The 20,950-nt window shown below is 39.8% G+C and overlaps 1 protein-coding gene across 1 annotated transcript; it reads left to right on the top strand.

Moving 5' to 3' along the window:
- The first annotated feature begins 903 nt into the window (after positions 1–903).
- Positions 904–10,906, top strand: LOC101663809 (vasoactive intestinal peptide). Its single transcript, XM_004701943.2, has 7 exons — positions 904–1,042; positions 2,255–2,368; positions 4,074–4,196; positions 5,084–5,188; positions 6,433–6,564; positions 7,783–7,870; positions 10,081–10,906. Exons 2-6 carry the CDS (start codon positions 2,262–2,264, stop codon positions 7,826–7,828), a joined length of 513 nt encoding a protein of 170 aa, XP_004702000.1. The 5' UTR covers positions 904–1,042; positions 2,255–2,261; the 3' UTR covers positions 7,829–7,870; positions 10,081–10,906.
- The last annotated feature ends 10,044 nt before the right edge of the window (positions 10,907–20,950 follow it).

Here is a 20,950-nt window from a genome sequence, read left to right as displayed (position 1 = left end):
TTATACTTTGGAATGCAAACACAGAAATGACCGAAAAAACCCAACTGCGTTAGTGTAGGTGGAAAGGAGAAAAATACAATCATTCTATATATTGCATGTAAAGATGACAAGATTAATTTTAAACAGAGGAGAAAAATGAACCCTTTGAAGCATGTAGTCTGATAACAGCTTATATTACTGAGATCGTTTGAGATAGTGTATCTGAGAGTGCACAGAAAATTGTAACATTGTATGCAAATGTGAAGAGGCAGTGCTGCTTTATACACCTCTGTGCATATCGCACCCTCTGAGAGACTTACTGGAACTCTCTTCCTGGGGTTAGTTTTAATATTAGGGAAATATGGTTCTAGAAAAACTGAAAGGATTTCTAGATGTTTTAAAAATGAGGATAGTTCTACAGAGTGATTATATCAGGATCATCACGAATAGTATAAAAATAAAGCATGTGGAGAACTAATGCTATGTACTAATGGGAAAATTAGACGGTCATAAGTAGATGAACATAAGTCCTTGTTGCTTTCTGTATTCGATCTTGCACTTGGAAATTCTTATTTTCTGAAGGAACCCCGGTGGCCCTGGCTGAAACACTATAATCACTCTCTTATTTCATTAGTGCTAAATGAAAGACTAAAGCATTTCACATAAGCTTGTTTAAAGAAAAACAAATTTTGTGTAAAGAAAAGTAAATTTCCTCTTTATATCTTACATCTTGAAGTTAATCACCGTAAATTTATATAAATCAGACATAATGACAATTAAAAAAGAACTTTGAGCCCTCTTCATCCCATGAGAGTGCTACTGTGACGTCTTTCGAAGAGCTTTGTGATTGCTCAGCCCTAAGTCTAAGCCCTATAAAACGAGGGGCTTTGAAATGCTGGTCAGAGTGCAGAACAGAGCTGGCAATTCACAAGCCTGGAAGTCCTTAGCCAGTGCAAGTTCTGCTTCAGCAGTAAAGGCAGAGAGATCGCTCACAGGACTTCAGCACCGAAGACAGCTCCAGACTTGTCTTCGGAAGAGCAAGCTCCCTGAGAACATCAACAAGGTAAGGGAACACTTGACCTTCCTTCCTCTTCCCTGCACTTCCTCCCATCTTCCCTTCCGTCTCTTTTCTCTTGCCTCTTCAAATTTCTCAGGCTATACTGAATTTTTCTCTCTTGAAAAGAATTTTACAATGCTCCCCATTTGCAACAGAAAAAGGCAAGTTTTTCAAGTCACCTGGTAAGTATAAACATGCTTCAAATTATCTCATATGGCGGTATTTCTGAGTTCTTTTAATTACCACATACTTTATCCTGCCTGCTTTTTACTGAATATTGATCTTTAAATATATATTCAACTGCTTTTTATTTGGTTGCATATAAATTTTGACTGAAAGATTTACTGGGTGTATTTGTTTTAGATGTTTTTAATCTATTTTTTTAAAGCGTTGACTTTCCACTTCATGTGTTGGTTAATTGAATCTATGACATATTTATTTTCCTCTTTAAGTTTAAATATCGAAGTCTTCACAGACAGCAGAAGAAATAATCTTTGAACCTCTAAAGTTTCTTTCTAGAAACTCTTTAGAAATAAAGCCTGTAAATGGATTAAATATTTTTAGTTTTGTTTTTAAGAACTTTTCTTTAATGGAAAAACTTATTTAAATTATATTTCTGTGGTTTGATGATAAGTTTTTACATTAATTCTCGCTACTCAGTTGTTAAAACTCAAACGGGAACTCAATCCCTAATGTTATCTATAATTAAAAGAGGAAACGGGAATGTATATGCAAAATCTTTTGGTGCTGACATATAAACCCATATTTAACATTTATTATAGAAGAATAATTAAACAGATGCCACTCCAGGTTCATATTAGTCAGATATGAAAAGCATAAAAATAGGAGAAACTTCATGAAGCTGTTTCTCTAGCCTCAAAAGTTCAGCTTAAATGCTTAAATGTGTTAGAAGAAGATAGTCCCCCATGTAATTTCCAGCAATGCAAAAATATAATACAACATTCAATGCATACCTGGGCCAACTGTGTGCTTGCTGAGAGATGGGCAGCAAATAAAACCTACCCTAATTTTAATTTGAGCACCCATCACAGACAGAAATTAAGGAGTAACCATATCACAGTTTAACTCTTTCTGTGAGATAGGAATTGCTTTCTCCAAGCTCACCAAGTGACCTAAGAAGGTGTTCCTGGATATTCAGAAGCAGCTTGCTGGTGGCGCTGTGGCGGGGACGCTGACATAACTGTCTCTCTTTCGAAGGTGAAAAATGGAAACCAGAAGTAAACCCCAGCTCCTCCTGCTCCTGACACTCTGTAGTGTCCTCTTCTCCCACACGCTGGCATGGCCACTTTTTGCAGCACCTCTTTCTCTGAGGTGAGTGTTCTTGCCTTTAGAATGGTGGGGCATTCCTTCTTCATCTGTGGGGAAATCTCGTGTATGTCATTTTTAACAATGAAACTGTATAAGTTGTGAGCTGTTATTTACATCTTTGGTTGGTGTGCTGAGGAAGTGTTTTTCCAACATCAGGTCACCAAGTCTTGACGTTCACTTCCAGGGCATGTGAGGCTGTGTCTGTAATTAGTCTACGGGTGAGGTTTCTAAGCAAGGATTAAAGGAGTTCACTTTCCTTTCATTCAAAAATACTTTAGTTTCTGAACTGAGATGTTGGGCTGGCAATCTCATGATGGTTTCTTTTCAAAGCCAGTCGGTGAAACAGAAATATCCCACTTTACATAAGCATAACACTAATGCTGTTAGTTAAACATATCATGTTGGACAGAGGTCTGTAGGTAGAATCTACTTGCCAATATTAAAAACCATAAGATAATTGATTTCTTGGGATAGCCATCCCCCAATGAGTAAATCATAATAAATTGGTTTAAACATAAATCTCTAGCTTCATTGATCTATATGCTATAGTATATATTTTAAATTCTAAAAGTATAAAAAATCTCATGTTTAAAGCTTTATCTGAAATAAGATATACTTAGAAACAAGTAGTAAATGAAAACCACACCAACTCCAGTTCTCTTCTGGTGTATGGTCACCACTCTATCTAAGAGGAAATAATCATTTTTTTAAATTTGCCCAGTCCTGATTCTCAGCTCAAGATATACTATGCTCAGTTAAGTGAGTAATCTCTTAGCTGGTGGTGTTCTTTGTGACACCAGGTAAACGTGACTTCCTATGTTGCTCTGATAACTACAGAGAAGGTTTATATTTGAGTGGCTAAACCACGGTAGATGAACAACCACAAGAATGCGGACATTTGTATCAGTTGCTTTGCATGTTACTGACCAAAGGATATACCACGGCCTAAAAGCTGACACACTCATTGGAAGTTTACCCTAATGGAGTAAACACACAAACACACACACATGCCTACATGCAGGTAATTTCAATAGTGTTCTGATATTCAAAAGTGCATGCATTCAAAAATATAGTTATATTACCTAAATAGACATGATCATTCTTGGACATATAGTATAGCATCATACATCCATTATTGGAATTTTATTAACTTATAAGACTGAAGCCAAAAGGTTCCACAAATCTGACTGGGTTTGAGTAATTATGCATAGAGGGGTGCGTTCTTTTGACTCAATTAATTAGGAGAAATGCAGCTGGCCAACAGAAACTCTAAAATAATGACACTGTTTATAAATATACACTCAAATTGCTCTGATTTTTCACATTGAATATAAAAATGTGAAACCAAAACATATCTACCTGTAGACCTTTTAACTGTGCAAAGTGAAGATATATCAAGGAAGTATACTTTGTTTAACATTCAGATAGGAATTGAATGAAGCAGTTCTGATATTTGGCATATCCAACTAGTACAAGTCACATGGCACCTTTGTTATGAGATAATTTTAAAATCTACTGTGTGTGTATTCTTATAAATTACAGAGGCCCTTAAGTTCAACTACATTCATTAAATCCAGTTACACGATCCTTATTTCGTGACTGTGCGATATTTCCTAAGATTTTGAGTTCCTGTTTCTAATTGTTACAAAAACACAAGAAGCATCTTCCCAGAAAGACACATATTAACACTTCTATTTTTCCCTAATAGGTTGGGTGACAGAACACCACTTGAAGGAGCAAATGAACCTGACCAAGTTTCATTGAAGGCAGACACTGGAATCTTGCATGATGCGTTAACTGAAAATGAAACACCTTATTATGATGTAGCCAGGTGAGCTTGTTGATTTTTATTTTTTTTAAATATGATTAATTTTGTCTCACTCCAAAGCGTGTATCACCCTGAAGCTCCTTCTTTAGCATAATGCTATGAACCTCCATGTAGCTTGGCTTTACTCAGACGGATTTACTGCAGCCTCACTGATTCTACATGATTTTCAGGTAGGAAGGTTGAAATGAGATGGAATGAACAAAGCATTCTTTAAATTGTTCTAATCCTAATAAAACCACAGCAATTAGGATTCTGCGGTGGAGTAGGTTCTAAAGCAAGAATTTCATCTTAATGTAAAGAAAGGTATCTAATATAACTATTCATTACTGAAATGACTTGGAACATTCAAAGACACAACATGTCTATGCTGAAGACAGAATATAAATTTTTCTGATCTGTATAAAAATATTGGACAAGAGTCTCTAAAGTCTTCTCTATTCTAATAATTTTTGTGTCCAAATATTTTCAAAGAAGAAATAACCAAAAGTCAGGACATCTTCTTATTGCCTATATTTTATTCAGGATCAAGAAATAAACTAACAAAAGTCAAGATAAAAAACTAGATTCAATGTATTCTTACAGCAGTAGTTTTTAGAGAAAATTTTGTTTTAAGGATTCTACTTAGGAGCATTATTTAATATTGAGATATATTTCCTAAAATGCCATTAAATTTATTTTCAAATTCTTAGGTTGGAAATATAGAATATATCTTGAAAAAAATGACCAGAAAATATTTCTGTTAGGTTGTTAGGAAATCTTTTCCATTTTATAAGAAGCTTTGATGACAAGCTAAGTTTCTTTAATGTTACTTATGTTATTCAAGGAACCAAAGAAATATTTTAGAAGAAAACATTTACAAGATAATAACTATCTTTTCTTGCTTGCTTTAGGAATGCCAGACATGCTGATGGCGTTTTTACCAGTGACTATAGTAGACTCTTGGGTCAGCTTTCTGCCAAAAAATACCTTGAGTCCCTTATTGGAAAACGAGTCAGGTAAAGAGAAATTCTCATTTTTATCAAAGGCATTATCATGACTTAAAGTTCAAAGTATTAGTTTCTCTGTAAGCAACCTAGTGTTCTAAACTACTAAGCTTTTGATAAGGTTTGCTTTCGACAAATATAATTTATATTCATGAATAAACTATACATGGCTCACAGATTAAGAAAAGATGGCCCTTTAGTGATATTATACTACCTTGAGACACATTTCTTTTCTTAAGTAAAAATCATTTACAAATCTGTCATCAGGCCGAACTAAACACATTAAAATAAATAAGATCAGTTTTATTGGCACTTCATCCGCATATAATTCAGTAGTTCAATCATATCAAGAAGATATTGTGATTCCCACAATAAATTTTAGAACATTTTCTTCTTCATTATACTCATTGTTATTAATGCAATTATTTTTTCAATTGTGGCAAAAATATACAAAACAAAATATTGTCCAATTCAACAACTTCTACATGTATAATTTAGTGTCCTTGATTATACTCGTCAGTTTGTACAACCATTATTGAGATGCTTTTCCAAATTCTTCCACCACTATTAACATCAACTGAATGCCCACTAACCAAAAACTCTCCTTCCTTAGTTCGTGGTAACCACTGGTCAAGGTTGGTTTCTTTCTTTCCGTTTCTTAGTAGCAGTAGTTTTCTTGATATCGTATTCACACATCATACATTTCCATAGTTCCGTTGCTTTCAAAAAGAGTTGTATATACATCATCACAATCCGTTCTAGTGCTCCCTCTCCCTGCCGCATTCATTGTCTGCTCCCCAATTCCTCCCTCCCTGCCCCCCACACCATATTCCACATAAACACTTTTTAAAGGCAGCCATAGGACTTGTTAAAGCCAGCATACCAAAACAAAACGGCAACCGCCATTGAGTCCATTCTAACTAACGGTGACCGTTTAGGACAGGGTAGAACTGGCCCTGTGGGTTTCCGAGACGGTAACTCTTTACACGTGTAGAAAGCCCTGTCTTTTTCCCATGCTGTAGCGTGTGGTTTTGAACTGCTAACCTGAAGGTTAGCAGCCCAACGCATAACCACTGTAACACCGGGGCTCATTTCTCTAGCCTTGGGTTCAGTATATTTGTCTTTCCCTTTCTTTAACGATCAAACATGAATTGGTTGGAATTGCTTTCTACACAACTCCGAACAACGTGACACATTGGCTCATTTGCCATTCCTCGCTACAAAGATTTTATCTTTCCTTTTGTCACCTTCCTTAGCAGTAACATCTCAGAAGACAGCGCGCCAATCAAACGTCACTCGGACGCCGTCTTCACTGACAACTACACCCGCCTTAGAAAACAAATGGCTGTGAAGAAATACTTGAACTCAATCCTGAATGGGAAGAGGAGGTAAAAAAATAAATAAATAGAGAGCTTACTAGCATGAGAAATTATACATGGCTTTGAAAATACAACCTCCAGGCAGAGGTTCACTGTGGAACATTGGGGTTTGCATGTGTCCACATGCTCTGCGCAGCAGGAATTCTCAACCTTGGCTCAGGTTAGGAAAAACACTCCTCTGGGTCTAACCCAAATCCACCCGCCAGGAAATGAGCGGCTCCGGGTTGGGCTCCCACATTGTCTTAGTGGATTCTTGTCTACCGCCTGGGCTGAGCATGACTGCTGTGGAGGCATCCAGTCTGGATGTGGGAACAGCTTTAATCAAAAGGTTTAAAAAAAAAAGAAAAAAAAGAGGAAGATAGGGGAAAGAAAGAAAAGTCCTGCACCTCATGGAAATTTTGAGGTTTTCTTTTTCCTCCATGAGTACATTTCAGTCCCCTTATCTGACCAGCTGAAACCACCCAGTTGTGTAGTTTGCAGATTCTGCGTCTGACATCTCTCTCTGTGGTGCAGGGTAACTAGGAAGTGGAGTTACTTCTCTCATTTTCTATTGGATTTTGTTTTTTTGCTGAGCTTTAAGGATAATTCTGTTTAGGCGAGATCAGACAAGATGACTCTTTCTGCTCACCAGGTCATAATTCCGTGAAAATGATTTTAAACATTTGAAGGTTGAGTATCAGTTCATTCGTAATAATGTGTTCATACATAATATTCACATGTAACAACAATGGTGAGGTGGTGCAGAACCTGACAGTGTTTCCTTATGCTGTATGAGAACAATTACAAGGCAAGGCCACGTCCACAGCCCCTGACAACAATGACAAGCCTCTGATATCATTGTTTGACCCCCAAGTACACTTCCCAGAACACAGAAAGAGCACGGGGTCACACGAATCGTCTTTCACTTGGTTTTGTTTTGTACACAAAAAGCATGTGATAGTTCTACCAACCTCATTTATCTGCATTTAAAACTATATTCTTATCTCAGGTATGTTGTTTTTGTTGAGAATATACACAGCAAAGTTTACACAAATTCAACATTTTCTGCATGGACAGCTCAGTGATGTTGATTGCATTCTTCCCATTAGACAACTATATTTCCCCCAGCACAACCACTTTCACCAGACACGTGCTGTCCCCGAACTTTTCAAGTTGCTCATGAACCATTTCTTTAGATTTCTTATTTAAGAGGCACAACACATGTAATATTCTTTTTCTGCTCTGCAGCAGTGAGGGAGAATCTCTCAATTTCCCTGAAGAGTTAGAGAAATGATGCAAGCGCTCTTTGAACAAAGCTGCCGACAGCTTCCCAGCGGTGGGTACATTTTTGCCTTCTTATAGCAACCACCGAATTAGTTCAGTGGATGAGAGTCACCTGGCAGGAAGTAGTCTGGCCTTGAAGAATTCCTTACAAAGAGACGTCCTCTAGAGAGGACCTGAAACGAACTCCTCCAGCCCAGTTAACCGCACTGCCACCGAGTTCATCTGCCCCTGTGGATTTCTGAGACTGTCGCTCTTTATGGGAGTAAAAAGCCTCCTCTTTCTCCTGACGCTGGTGGTTTTGAACTGCTGACTTTTTGATTAGCAGTCCGCTGCATAACCACTACACTACACTACCAGGGCTCCCACAACCCAGTTAACAGCTCTAAATTCTTCATGTTGTGTTCTGATCCTATAGGCGGGAAGGCTCACACTGAACAGAGTTTGGTATCCGAACAGTTCTCGTTGATTCGGACATCTGCCTCTTCTGGTGTTGAGATATTAAACAGAGGAGCCTGACTTGCGCTAATGAGAAAAATTTGATTTCTTCATGAGTATCAAGCCATGTTGTTTTTATTAATTTGGGATTTAGCCCCACAATTGACTGTTGTCATCTCATTTAATTGAAGTACAGGGAAAACTAATGTCAATACAGCCCATGAAAATACTTCATCGGGATCCAATTGTATGCCTTGAAAGGTAATGTGCACCTTGGAGGAAAAATTCAAGTTTGGTTTATTTGACCTCCAAGTAGAAGGACTATCACCCCTTTAGCATCCGTGGTAAAATATTTTTTGAGTGGTGAAAACAACAGTTAGTTGGGTGTTTTTCCTTTGTGATGTGATATGCTTCTTATCAAAATTGCTCTTATACAAGGGGGCTTCAAAAAGTTGGTGGAAACAAGGAATGAAAAGATAATGAAATTTTCCATGAACTTTTTAGAGCACCCTCTTATACATATGAGCACAAGACATAGGTTAGTTTCAAAATTAGTTTATATTACTGTTTGTATTGGTTCATAACAATCTAGTTATAATCGATTATCAATTGATTAAAAGAAATTTCATGCCATAACTATATCAGAGGTTGGGAAATTCTTTCTCTACAGAGCTTCAGAGTAAATATATTAAGTTTTGTGGATCATATGTTCTGTGTTCAAATAGCTAACTATACTAGTGTAAAGAAGGCTTAGAGTTATAGTGAGTTAAGCATTGTCCTGCTAACTGCAAGGTTGATGGTTCAAACCCACCAGCTCCTCAGGAGAACGATGGAGATTTATAGTTTTAGAAACCATATGGGGCAGTTCTTCTGTTTTATAGGGCTGCTACGGTCAGACTAGGCTGTCATATGGGGTTTCAATGAGTCAGAATGAATTTTATGGTTTTATTGTAGTCTGAGAGCAGCTGGGTGTGGCTCTGTCCCAATAAAACTTTGCTTTCAAAATCTGCTTGGCAGTCCAGATACTGCCCTTCAATTAGGTTGGGTGATTAAGAGCCCCAAAGGACATCTGATGGCAGTTCATCATCTTATCAGAATTTCTGGATATTAACGTGTCCACAAAGACGTCATGCGTGGAGCGGTGGGCCGGGAAGACACCTGCAGGAGTGACTGTTCACTGATGACCCCTTCTCTTTTATGGGAGGTACCGGGTCATTAGCTGAACAAGTCCATTCCTTGTCAAGTACCTTTTTTAAAAGAAGAAAGCTTATTACAAGTAGTTTCTTGGGAGGGAAAGATCAAAAGAAGCTTTCTTCTGATTAAAAATATAAGAAGTACTGAACTATAAAAGAGAACCACTCTTTCTTTTAAGTTCATCAATTTGTGTGCTCAGGGTTTCTTCCACATCTTGGTGTGGGACAATTTGTTTTCAAACAGGAAGTCTTGGTAAAAATTCCTGATGGGTCATTATTAACAACCAATTAATGAGCTCCTTTGCATTCTAGTTGTTTTCTGATCCTCTGCTCTTCGGATGACATCCTCCTGATAGCCCCTGATGGTTCCCTGGGGAGTGGGGGTGATTTAAACTCCTCGGGGGCTGCTTTTCCAATCTCTGTATCTCCACTGAGACATTAAGTCCCTGGCAATGTCTACACAGAGACTTTCACTCAGTGCTTGTGACACACAGACCCTGCTGAAGCCAGTTCGCAATTTCAAGGGGCAAAGAGAAATAGACCTTTATCAAATGAGTCCAAGAGTGAATGATGCTAAGATGCTGCAAATAATTTTTGAATTTGATGCTTAATTTACCAATTCTTTCTTTTTCAGGATTCTTGAAGGAAAATTATAAAGTAATTATATTTTGAGTTCGACCTAAGTATTCAAGAAAACAGCTTCAACATCAAAGCCAAATATATTGTTTTGTGAATGTTGTGATTTCCTTTATTCTACTATAACTGTGATGTTTACACTGTAAATATTATTTAGAGTACTAAAATTATCTTCAACTCTTGAAAATCCTGTAACTCACATGCTGTGTGTTCTCACTAACAAAAATATATTTAATGATAAGTAGACACTAGGTTAATCCCCACTCTGTGAGGCTCTTTGGAAGGGTGGTAATAAAGCAAAATTGATGTGTTTATTTATAGAGTGTACTTACCCATTCAGAAGCGTAGAGCAATTAATCAGCGCATCTAAATTTGAATGCTAAGCAGATTGACTACTTGGTTAAATAAACCTCCAAATGACTAGAGAATATTAACAATAACGAGAAAAAGACATTCTTCAGAAAGACATTTTTACAAACGGTTGTACTTTTCCTCATTTCTAGGTAGTCTTTTTTCTTCCTTTTTTTCTTTTAATGGGATGGCGGCTATCTCAGGTTTGGATCTTGAATTGTCAGACACTGTCTTGTTCTCTCACGTTTTCGTCAAGGAGAACAGCAGCCCCCTCCTTCGGGCATGGACTTCCCTTTACGTTTGTGCTGGGGGAGGGGGTGAGATGGAAAATGAGTGGAACTCTTGTTCTTCAGTAAAAAGCAAGCTTTTGCCACAATCACTCAGAATACCTGTCTGCTCAGATCAGCTCCCTTCCCGGGAAAGGAGATTTGGGGATGCACTAGTTTTTTCTCAACGTGATTGTAAGAAATTAATTCTAGAGAATAAAGACATTTGATTCTCATTGCAAATACTTTGTATTGTTTTGATTCTCACAAAGGTATCCGCAGTCACTCTTCTGAGCTGTAGAGTACAAGGGAGGAGGCAGTTTTGTTGTTGTGAGGTAGGAATATGTTTGATTGTCAGAGTCCTAAAATAACAGTGGCTTATATTTAAAAAGAAGATATTTTTTTTAATGCTTGACCTGAGGGAAAATGTCAACAAGTAGAATGATGGTTCTCCTTCAGGAAATTCTAACCCCCTACCACCTTACCCATGGTCTCTGAGAATGTGGTGCTTATCCTCAGGATTCAAGATTCCCCTCACTCCACCCCCCCCCCACCCCACCCCACCCCACACACACATCAAATCTGCCTCAAGGCTGCAGGAAGGATGAAGGAGCAGGAAGCAATTTGAGCAAAGGGTGTCCTTCCACTACGCACCTGACACTAACACCCCTTGAGTGAACACATTGTCCAGAGACCACCGTCATCTGCCTGAGAGGCTGAGAAATGCGTGCTTCTCGAGGGGTGATCATGTTCCCAGCTAAAAACTGGAGTTTTATTAGTATAAAACAATAACACAAACACACACAACCATAACACACCAGTGAAAGTAAAGCAAAGAATATATTCATGTAGGATTAATTTTTTTAAATTTCAAGGTCTGAAATTTAAATTCTCTCTCTCTCTCTCTCTTACACACACACAAACACACACGTGTGCATGTAAAGAAATGGCAAAGGGAGTTACAGTTAAACCTAATCCTTCATGAAGAAGCATGCACATCATCAGGTGCTACTCAGTAGCAGAGGTTACCATTAGAGCAAACGTATATTTAGTACCAGAGGTGTGGCCACAGAAAGTAGAGCCCAGGACGAGCCCAGAACTTGAGCCTCTGTCCAGACAGCAGACACTCCTCCTCTTTCAGATCCCTTGACCAGACAACTCAAGCTCCTTAATCTTTTCCTTAAGGCTTGATGGCTCAAACTCTCACTGCCATCCAGCTGATTCTGACTTATAGTGACCCCAGAGGACGGAGTAGAACTGCCCCTATGGCTTTCCATAATGGTAACTATGAGAGTTAAACGCCCCATCTTTCTCCCGTGGGGCAGCTGGTGGTTTTGAACTGCTGACCTCATGGTTAGCAGCCCAACACATCACCTATAAGGCACGGAAATGACAATGGCACTTCCCTTGCGTCGCTGATAAAAACTGGTTGGCCATGGTCTTAAAGTCACTCTGCTGTTTTCTCTCTCGTCACTGCACAGAGCAGCCCGAGATCTTGTGAACTGAGGAGGCTTCCAGAGGGCTGCTGGAGTCTGACACCCAGACCACTTCCAGGGGAGCAGGACACCTGAGACCCGGGGGCGTCACCAGCGCACACTTGCCCCTCAGAGCCTTTGGGAGTCAGGAACGAGGGTTAGGGACAATGCAGAGGGGAGGGAGAGAAGCCGGGAGAGCTGTGATACTCCCCCGGAGCTGAGAAGGGGTTTCACAGGGGGAGCAGGAAGAATGACAGGGGCTTCCACAGGCAGGGGTGAGGAATGGGGGTGTTTTAACCCCCCCCAGGGGCTGCTTTCCCAAATCTCTAGACCATCACATTCCAGTCAGTGTCTACCCAGAGACCCCTAATCAGTGTCCGCACACAGACCCTGCTGGATCCTGAGAAGCTAGTTTCCAGGCTGCCTACCTTCTTCACTAAGATAACTTGGTGTGGAGGCTGAGCACCCGTAAGCACTTGCAACAGAAAAGTTCATTCAAGGCTTTCCAACAGGCGAGTACTAGGTTCCGCAGTACAAAGCCACCAGCTGCTCCACAGGAGAAAGGCAGGGCTTTCTACTCCCATTGAGTTATAGAGGGCACTTCTGCCACACCCTAGCGAGTCACTATGAGTGGCATTAACTCAATGGCAGCAAGTGACTTTTAACTTCAATGAGCTGCTGGTGACTTTTAACTGCTGTTGATGACACTACTATGGTTAATAGAAACAGCTCAGTGGCAACACCCCCTTCAAGTGGTCCAAGGGCACGTGCCATACCTCTGAAAAGTAGGAACTAGTCTAGAATTCCTAGAAATCAACCAAATTCTCTTCCATGGAACAGATCTCAACTCCCAGCAATCCTATAAGACCTGCACTCTTAAAAAGCAAATGGCCACATATTTCTCCAGCAAACTGACTGGTGGGGTCCAGCCCTTTGGTTAGCAGTACAGTACTTAACTCACCGCACTAAGAGCGACCAGTGAAACACAGGTTGAAATGAATTGAACTGATGGTATCTTTTATCCACATCTGATTCCACAAATGATTACATACATCGTAAGTTACTCTTCTATGCAATGCACTACAATGAAAATAAAACTTTTAGGAGATATTTGCACAGGAGAAGCTTACAAAAATCAAATGAGTAAGAATTTTAGCTAGAATTCACATTACGATTGTGAAGCTGATGAGCTTCCATTTCATCTCATTAATGGACTTTTTTTTCCCTGTTTATTCCATTCTGTGTTGAAAGAAGTACTTGAAAGAATGGTCCTCCGAAGCAAGGATGGCTAGACCTCATCCCACTTCTTTGGACGTGCCTTAGGAGGGACCAGCCCTTGAAGGACATCATGCTTGGTAAAGTAGAGGGTAAGTGAAAAGGGGGAAGGCACAGTGGCCACAACAATGACCTTCAACAAAGCAATGATGCCAGAAGGGCACAGGACAAGGCAGTGTTGCCTTGTGTTGTGCCTAATGTCACTATGAGACAGAACCCACCCAATGGTGCCAAGCAAGAACAGCAAAAACAATGCTATTCCTTCAAGAAGGTTTGACTGAAAGACTATGATGTTCCAGACAAGTACCTAACGGCGGAGTGCTCTGGGCAGTGGGAACTTGGCAAGTTGAAAAGAGGGAGTCGTCTTAGCTGGTCTTAAAATTGTAGTTGGGGCATCAGCAGCCAGAAGGGACCGAACAGCAGGTGAGATCTCAGAGGTCCCAAGGACTGCCGGCTCCTGTAAGTTCCTAAGCGTAAGAAGCAGAGGCACTGTACAGTTTTGGATAAAGGGGACATCTGTCTTAATTTCAACATCACTCTGATTGCTGTACTGAAAGTAAGGTAAAGCAGTAGTAAGGGGAGAAGCAAAATGAGGAGTAAGGAGCTCTTGGCTATTAGTCAGATAAAAGACGAGGGCGTTTTGACCGGGATCAGAGCAGCGGAGTTCGGCAGTGGTCAGAGTTCAAATACCCTTTGGAAGTAGAATGAAGCATGTTGTTGTTGGATTGAAGAACTGGAAATCTACAGTGATTCCAAGGTTTATCACATAGGGATTTGTTAAGATGAAAGTCTTTGAAGATTTTGCCACTGAAAATGTGATTTAAGAAGAGTTTAATTTGTTGTGTTATAAGACATCCAACTCAATACTTTGGTAGTGGAGTGGAAAGCTTCCCGTGGCTTTGTTGCATGTGAATGGTCCAGAGGAAAGAACAACGTTCTGTTTGATCATTGTATATCTTTATAAATAATACCTCATGCACACGTGTTGTTGCCAGGTGCTGTGTAGTCAGTTCTGACTCATCGTGACCTGGCATACAATAGAATGAAGCACTGCCCAGCCCTGCACCACCACAATTGTTCTGTTTGAGCCACTGTTGCCGTAACTGTGTCAATTACTCTTCTTGAAGGGCTTCCTCTTTTCACTGTCCCTCTCCTCTACCAAGCACGGTGTCCTTCTCCGGGGACTAGGATCGCCTATTGATATGTCCGAAGTACATGAGACAAAGTCGCACCATCCTTCCTCGGAGGAGCAGTCTGGCTATACTTGTTCCACGATCAATTCATTTGTTCTTTTGGCAGTCCACGGTAATTTCAATATTATGTGTCAGCACCACAATTCAAATACATTGATTCTTCCTCGGTCTTCCTTATTCAACGTCCAATTTTAACATACAGTTGGAATTATCTTGGCGTAGGTGAGACACACCTCAGTTCTCAAAGTAGCAGTCTTGCTTTTCAAAACCTTAAAGAAGTCAATGCATCATTTAATCTCAAGGCTCCTGCTTCCAGGAACACCCATTGTGGACCCAAGCAAGACAAAATCCTTGTCAACTTCAACTTTTTTTTTTCATTTATGATGTTACCTATTGGTCCAGTTGTGAGAACTGTGGTCTTCTTTTACATGTAGTTGTAATTGATACTGAAGGTTGTACTTCTTGATCTTCATCAGCAAGTGCTTCAAGTCCTCCTCATTTTCAGCAAGCAAGGTTTTGTCGTTTGTGTATAGCAGGTTGTTATAAGTCTTCCTCCAATCCTGATGCCACATTCTTCTTTGTATCATCCACCCTCTCTGGTTACCTTCTCAGCAAACATATTGAAAGAGTATGGTGAGAGGACACAACCCTCAATGACACCTTTCCTGACTCTAAACCAAGCAGTATTCCCCTGGTCTATATCCTCAACTGCCTCTTAATCCATTCAGCTCCTCAAGAACACCAGGAAGTGTTCTGTAATTCCCATTCTTCTCAAGTTTATCCATAGTTTGTTACGATTCACACAGTTAAACGCCTTTGCATAGTCAATGAAACATGAGTAAACATCTTTCTGATCTGCTCTGCTGTCAGCCAAGATCCATCTGACATCAGCGATGATATCGCTTGTACAGGGTCCTCTTCTGAATCCAGCCTGAACCTTTGGCAGCTCCCTATCAATGTACTGCTGGAATCACTGTGGGATGATCTTCAGTAAAATATCACATGCATGTGATATCACTCTATAATTTGAGCATTCTGTTGGGTCATCTTTCTTTGGAATGAAAGAGCTAAGAATCTCTTCCAGGCATTTGTCCAAGTAGCTGTCTTCTAAATTTCCTGGCATAGATGAGTGAGTATTTCCAGTGTTTCATCAGCCTGTTGAAACATTTAAATCTGTATTCCATCAATCCCTGCAGTCTTGTTTTTGGCTAATGCGTTTAGTGCACCCCACCTTGAACTTCTTCCTTTAGCCCAATTTAGTCTTGCTCATAACATACCTCTTTTATTGATGGGATGTTGATTAGTTCTCTTTGATACAGTGACTCTGTGTATTCTTTCCATCCTCCTTTGATACTTCCTAAATCATTCAATATCATACTGAGAGAATCTTTCAACTATGGAACTTGAGGCTTGAATATTTTCTTGAGTTCTTTCCATTTAAGATACACTGTGTTCTTACCTTTTGTTTTTCTAACTCTAGGTATTTGCATTTCATTGTAATATTTTACTTTGTCTTCATGAGCTGGACAGTTGAATTACATTTTAAAGTACCTATGGTACAAAAGTTATTAGAAAACAACAGAGCAAATTACTGTGTGGTAGAACAATATGTTTTGAAATCTTAACTTACCCGATACTATTTCATATTCCACAGGCTAATTTTGGAGTCCTTGGGTGGTACAAATGATTAAGCACTGGGCTCCTGATTGAAAGGTTAGCAGTTACTGTCTGCCCACAGGCACCTCAGAAGAAAGACCTTTAAGCCAAACAACCACTGAAAGCACAATTCTATTTTGACACACATGGGGCTATCATGAGTCAGAATCAATTTTTTGCCAAGTGTTTTTTGTTTGTTTATGTTTTAAAAGCTAAGTTTACCTTTATTGTTGCATTAGGCAAAATAATGGACCCTAAATATGTCAATTGCCAAATCACCACAACCTGGCAGTGTGTTGCCTTACATGTCAAAAGGAACGTTGCAAGTCAAATTAATTTCAGCACCTTAAGAGTGAGAGATTATCTAGGTGGGTCCAAAGGAATCACAAAAGCTCACTACAATTGGGTTGATTCTGATTCAAATGATGCTATGGGTCTGGGTAGAACTGTCCCTGTGGGTTTCCAAGACTATAACTCTTGATGAAAGCAGAAGGCTCATCTTTCTACCATGGAGGATCTGGTAGTTTCAAACGGTAAATCAATGTGCAACCCCTGTGCCACTAGGGCTCCTAAAGTTATTGCAAAAGTGCTTTCTAAAAAATGAAAGAAGGTGTCAGTAAGGTCAGAGAAGGAGCTGTGACCGTGAAGCAGTTGGAGTGATGCCGTGAAGAGCAAGGAGTCGAGGAAAGCAGGTCTCCAGGAGAAATGCAGCCACGCGGGTTCATTCGTATTACCCCAGCGACACCCGTTTTCATATGCATTTCACATGCGTTTGCATTTCACATTTCATATGCAGGTCACCTTCCAGAGCTGCAGGATCATAGAGGTATGATTGGCTTAGGTCATTGTTACTTCGTCTAAGGCCCGCTACGTCTAGTCAGACGTGTGACAACCCTGTGAGTGTAGAGTTGAACGACTCGGCAAGGTTTCCAAGGTTGTACCATTTCCTAAGCTGATCACCCAGCTCAGCCCCAAGGAACTTCTTCGTGGGTTTGAAATGCCAACTTTATGACTAGTAGTTGAGTATTTAACCATTTATACCACCCAGGGACCCCTCTCCAGCTGTTAGCTTTGTGGTAACTTATTATAGTAGCAAAAAGAAACTAATCCAATCATCCTCCAATTAAAATACCATCTGAGTCTGATATATGTTGTTGAGGGAAATTTGATACAGCAAACATTTGATAAATAAAAACTTTCCCTGGGATTTTATGCAATCCCAGGGAAAAAGGGAGACTCAAATTTACAAAATCACTATGAATTTACTGAAATTCTTTTTGAACCCAACTCACACAATTTCAACAACACGTACTGTGCTCATGATGGATGTGCACACGGGTCAAGAGGCAGTCATTTGAACAGGAAGGGGGATGCTCCGTGGTTTAACACTGGGAAAGTGCACCGCAGGGCTGTATCTATTTCCCTGGGTTATTCATTCTGACCCTGGACAAATAACTGAAGAGCTGGGCTGCATGAGGACCAACATGGCCTCAGGGTTGAAGGAGGGCTTGTTAACAACCGGTGATAGACAGATGACTCAGCCACGCTTACAGAAAATGAAGAGGACTTGAAGCACTCACTGATAAAGGTCAAGTATGACAAACTTTAGCATGGGCTATACTTAAACCTAAAAAGATGGAAATCACCACAATTGGACCAACCAATCTCACAATAAGTGGTTAAAACAAATTGAAGTTGCCAACAGTTCGGTTCTATTTCGATCAATACTGAAGCAGAGCCATGAATGCAGCAAGCAAGAGAGCAGTCTGCTGCTAGAGAGCCCTGTGAAAGTTTAAAAAGCAGAGAAGCCACCTTAACGATCAAGTTAAATCTGACCCTGGCCATATGCTGCCATTCAATTGCTTCAGGTGCATACGAGAGTGCTACAATGGGAAAGAAAACAAAAAGCAGAAGGATCAATTTTGTTTATAGTGTGGTAGATGTGAAGACTCTGGACTCTGCTGTGGATGGGCCAACTAATGAGTAAATCTATCTTAGCAGAAACACAGCCAGAATGGTCCTTAGAAGAGGATGTCAAGGCTTCAATTTACCTCCTTTGGACACCTCATGGGGAAAGGCCAATTATTTAAAAGGACAGCATGGTTGAGAGAGAATGATCTAAAGTGGGGGAAAGCTTCCGTGAGATCAATTGCACAACAAGGAACTCAAACATGCCAACAAGCATGAAGACATCACCAAACCCGCTTCCTTCCAGTCAATTCCAACTCACGGGGCCTCTGGGACAGTGTAGAACTTCCTCTGTGAGCTGTTGAGACGGAACATCTTTACAAGAACAGGAACGATCATCTTTCTCCCATGGAGTGGCTGGTCGTTTTGAACTACTAACGTTGTGGTTGGCAGCTCAAGGCGTAACCCACCACACCAGACGAGCCCACATTGGTTCATTTTGTTCTATTATGCCTCAGATTGCCATGACTCAGAGCTGACTCCATCACAACGAATAGTGGTAATGAAACAATGGATTGGTGCCTGACATACAACCTGATTTCTGCTATAAAATACAACTTCACATTCTTGCATACCTGAATTTGAAAGGAGATCAAAATTAGGTCCATTAAAACTATATATTGGCAATCATTCTATAGGCCTGAAAAGAAGATTTTATCCCATCCTTTGCCTTTAGTGTATACACACAAAAACTCCCTGAACAATGACACAATGTTTCAAAATCATTTTTCAAGTTCAAGATGGTAGTCTGAGCCTATTGCTGTGTCTTTTCTTCCTCCCTAAATTCCATTAATATCATTCCATTCCATATAACAAATGAAAGAAAAAGGGAACCATAAGCAGCCAAGAGCTTGTAAAACATTTTGGGAGGAAGATGGGCAGTGTTTGAAAAGTGTCTGCATGAGACACAGTGATAGAAGGTTCAGAGCTGACCCAACATGGAGGATGTGCAGCTGACAGCATCCTGTAGAGAGAAGCCTTTGACTCCGATTCGAGAAATGCAATGATTATTGCTTCCATGGGGAATTTCTTTTCTGATACTCATAGATTTCAAGAAATCCTGAATCCTGAGAAAATCCATCGAATGAGCTGGGAATGCAAGAATCCAATCTTAGCAACCAGCACGGAAATGTTACTAGTTTGAAAGGATACACTGATGTCAAGTCAAAACCCCAAACAGGACATACTGATGCATGGAATGCCCTCTTTCTAATGTTTTCTATTATCAACTATTACATCCTGAAGAAGTCATTTTTAAAAATTCTATTTTATTTTTATTTATTTGTATTGGGAGTTAATACAGATATCATCATATCATTCCATAGTTCAATCACATCAGACAGTACTGTACAATTGATACCACAATCAGTTTCAACCATTCTTTTCCTTCCTGGACTCACTGACATGGGCTCCCTTTTGTCCCCACCCCCCACCCCAAACTACACCCACCTACCTACCCCAGAAACCCTTATTCTGCTTGCTTTCCCTAGAGTTTCATCAATCCTGGGTTTCATATAACCCAGAACACAGAAAAGCATATAATACAAATTCAAGATGGTGACCCCAATGACATAATACATCTGAGATAAACCCCAATTTGGATAGAGGGAGATCACTGGAGACTTATTTTCTATGTAGTTCTCACTAATGTATCTTGAGCTCCCACTGTCATCTGTTGCCTTCTTCAAACTGGATTCTTACAATATAGGCTCTAATACTATTCCTTCCTTTGACTTTGGATTATAAGATTTACAGTCCTTCAATGTCTGATGTTGGGGTACTTCTGCCACGTGGACTTAGTTAACATCTCACTTAGATGGCTGCTTATTTGAAAACAAGCCTTTAAGAACCCAGATGCTATTTCATACGAGAGCCGGGCACCATCTAATTTCTTCACCACGTTTTGCCATAGCACACATATCTTCTGTGCACCCTTCCTGAGGGTGAGTATTGAGCAGGACCATGATGTAAGAATTAATTGTTCTTAAGTTGGAGCTAGGATTTAGTGTGACCCCAAACCTATTTCTGGATATTTCTTTATTAATCTGCCTTTGGCTCCCTTTCACACCTTCCTTGTTCATTTATGGTAGCAAGTCTTATCAATTATATCCCTGGGGCATAAGGATATTCCATTAGTGTAGTCTTTGAATAGCCCCTGGTACTAAATTTTTAAATCCCTGTTAAGATATGGATATTGGGCACCACATCCCACTATGGCTAACTCCATATGACAGTACCTGAATTATTTATTTGTACAGAATCAATTCTTTTGTGGCTGGATGTTATTTACACAAATAATGGGGGTTAATTGTTAGGAGAATTTTATAATAATAATTACTGAGACTGTCAGTCACAGGTTTGCCAGAATAATATACATTTTAATACAGCATAAAGGGCATTCATTAATATGATAAGTTTGTGATTTTCCACCTATGGACAGTTCAACAAACTTGGTACAGCTGTCTTCTGCTTCCTCAAACATCACGAATTTTCAATCTGAAGTCCTCAGGTATCTGAGTGTCTCTGAGTGTCTTTGATGTCATCAGACATCGAAGGAATGTAAATCTTTTTTTTTAATCATTTTATTGGGGGCTCATACAATTCTTATCACAATCCATACATCCATCCATTGTGTCAAGCACATATGTACATTTGTTGCCATCATCATTCTCAAAACATTTGCC

This window comes from Echinops telfairi, unplaced genomic scaffold (genome assembly GCF_000313985.2).
Source record: "Echinops telfairi isolate 266 unplaced genomic scaffold, ASM31398v2 ScPeMD7_3533;HRSCAF=4204_0, whole genome shotgun sequence".
Taxonomy (NCBI): domain Eukaryota; kingdom Metazoa; phylum Chordata; class Mammalia; order Afrosoricida; family Tenrecidae; genus Echinops; species Echinops telfairi.
This window is presented reverse-complemented; position numbering and strand designations above follow the sequence as displayed.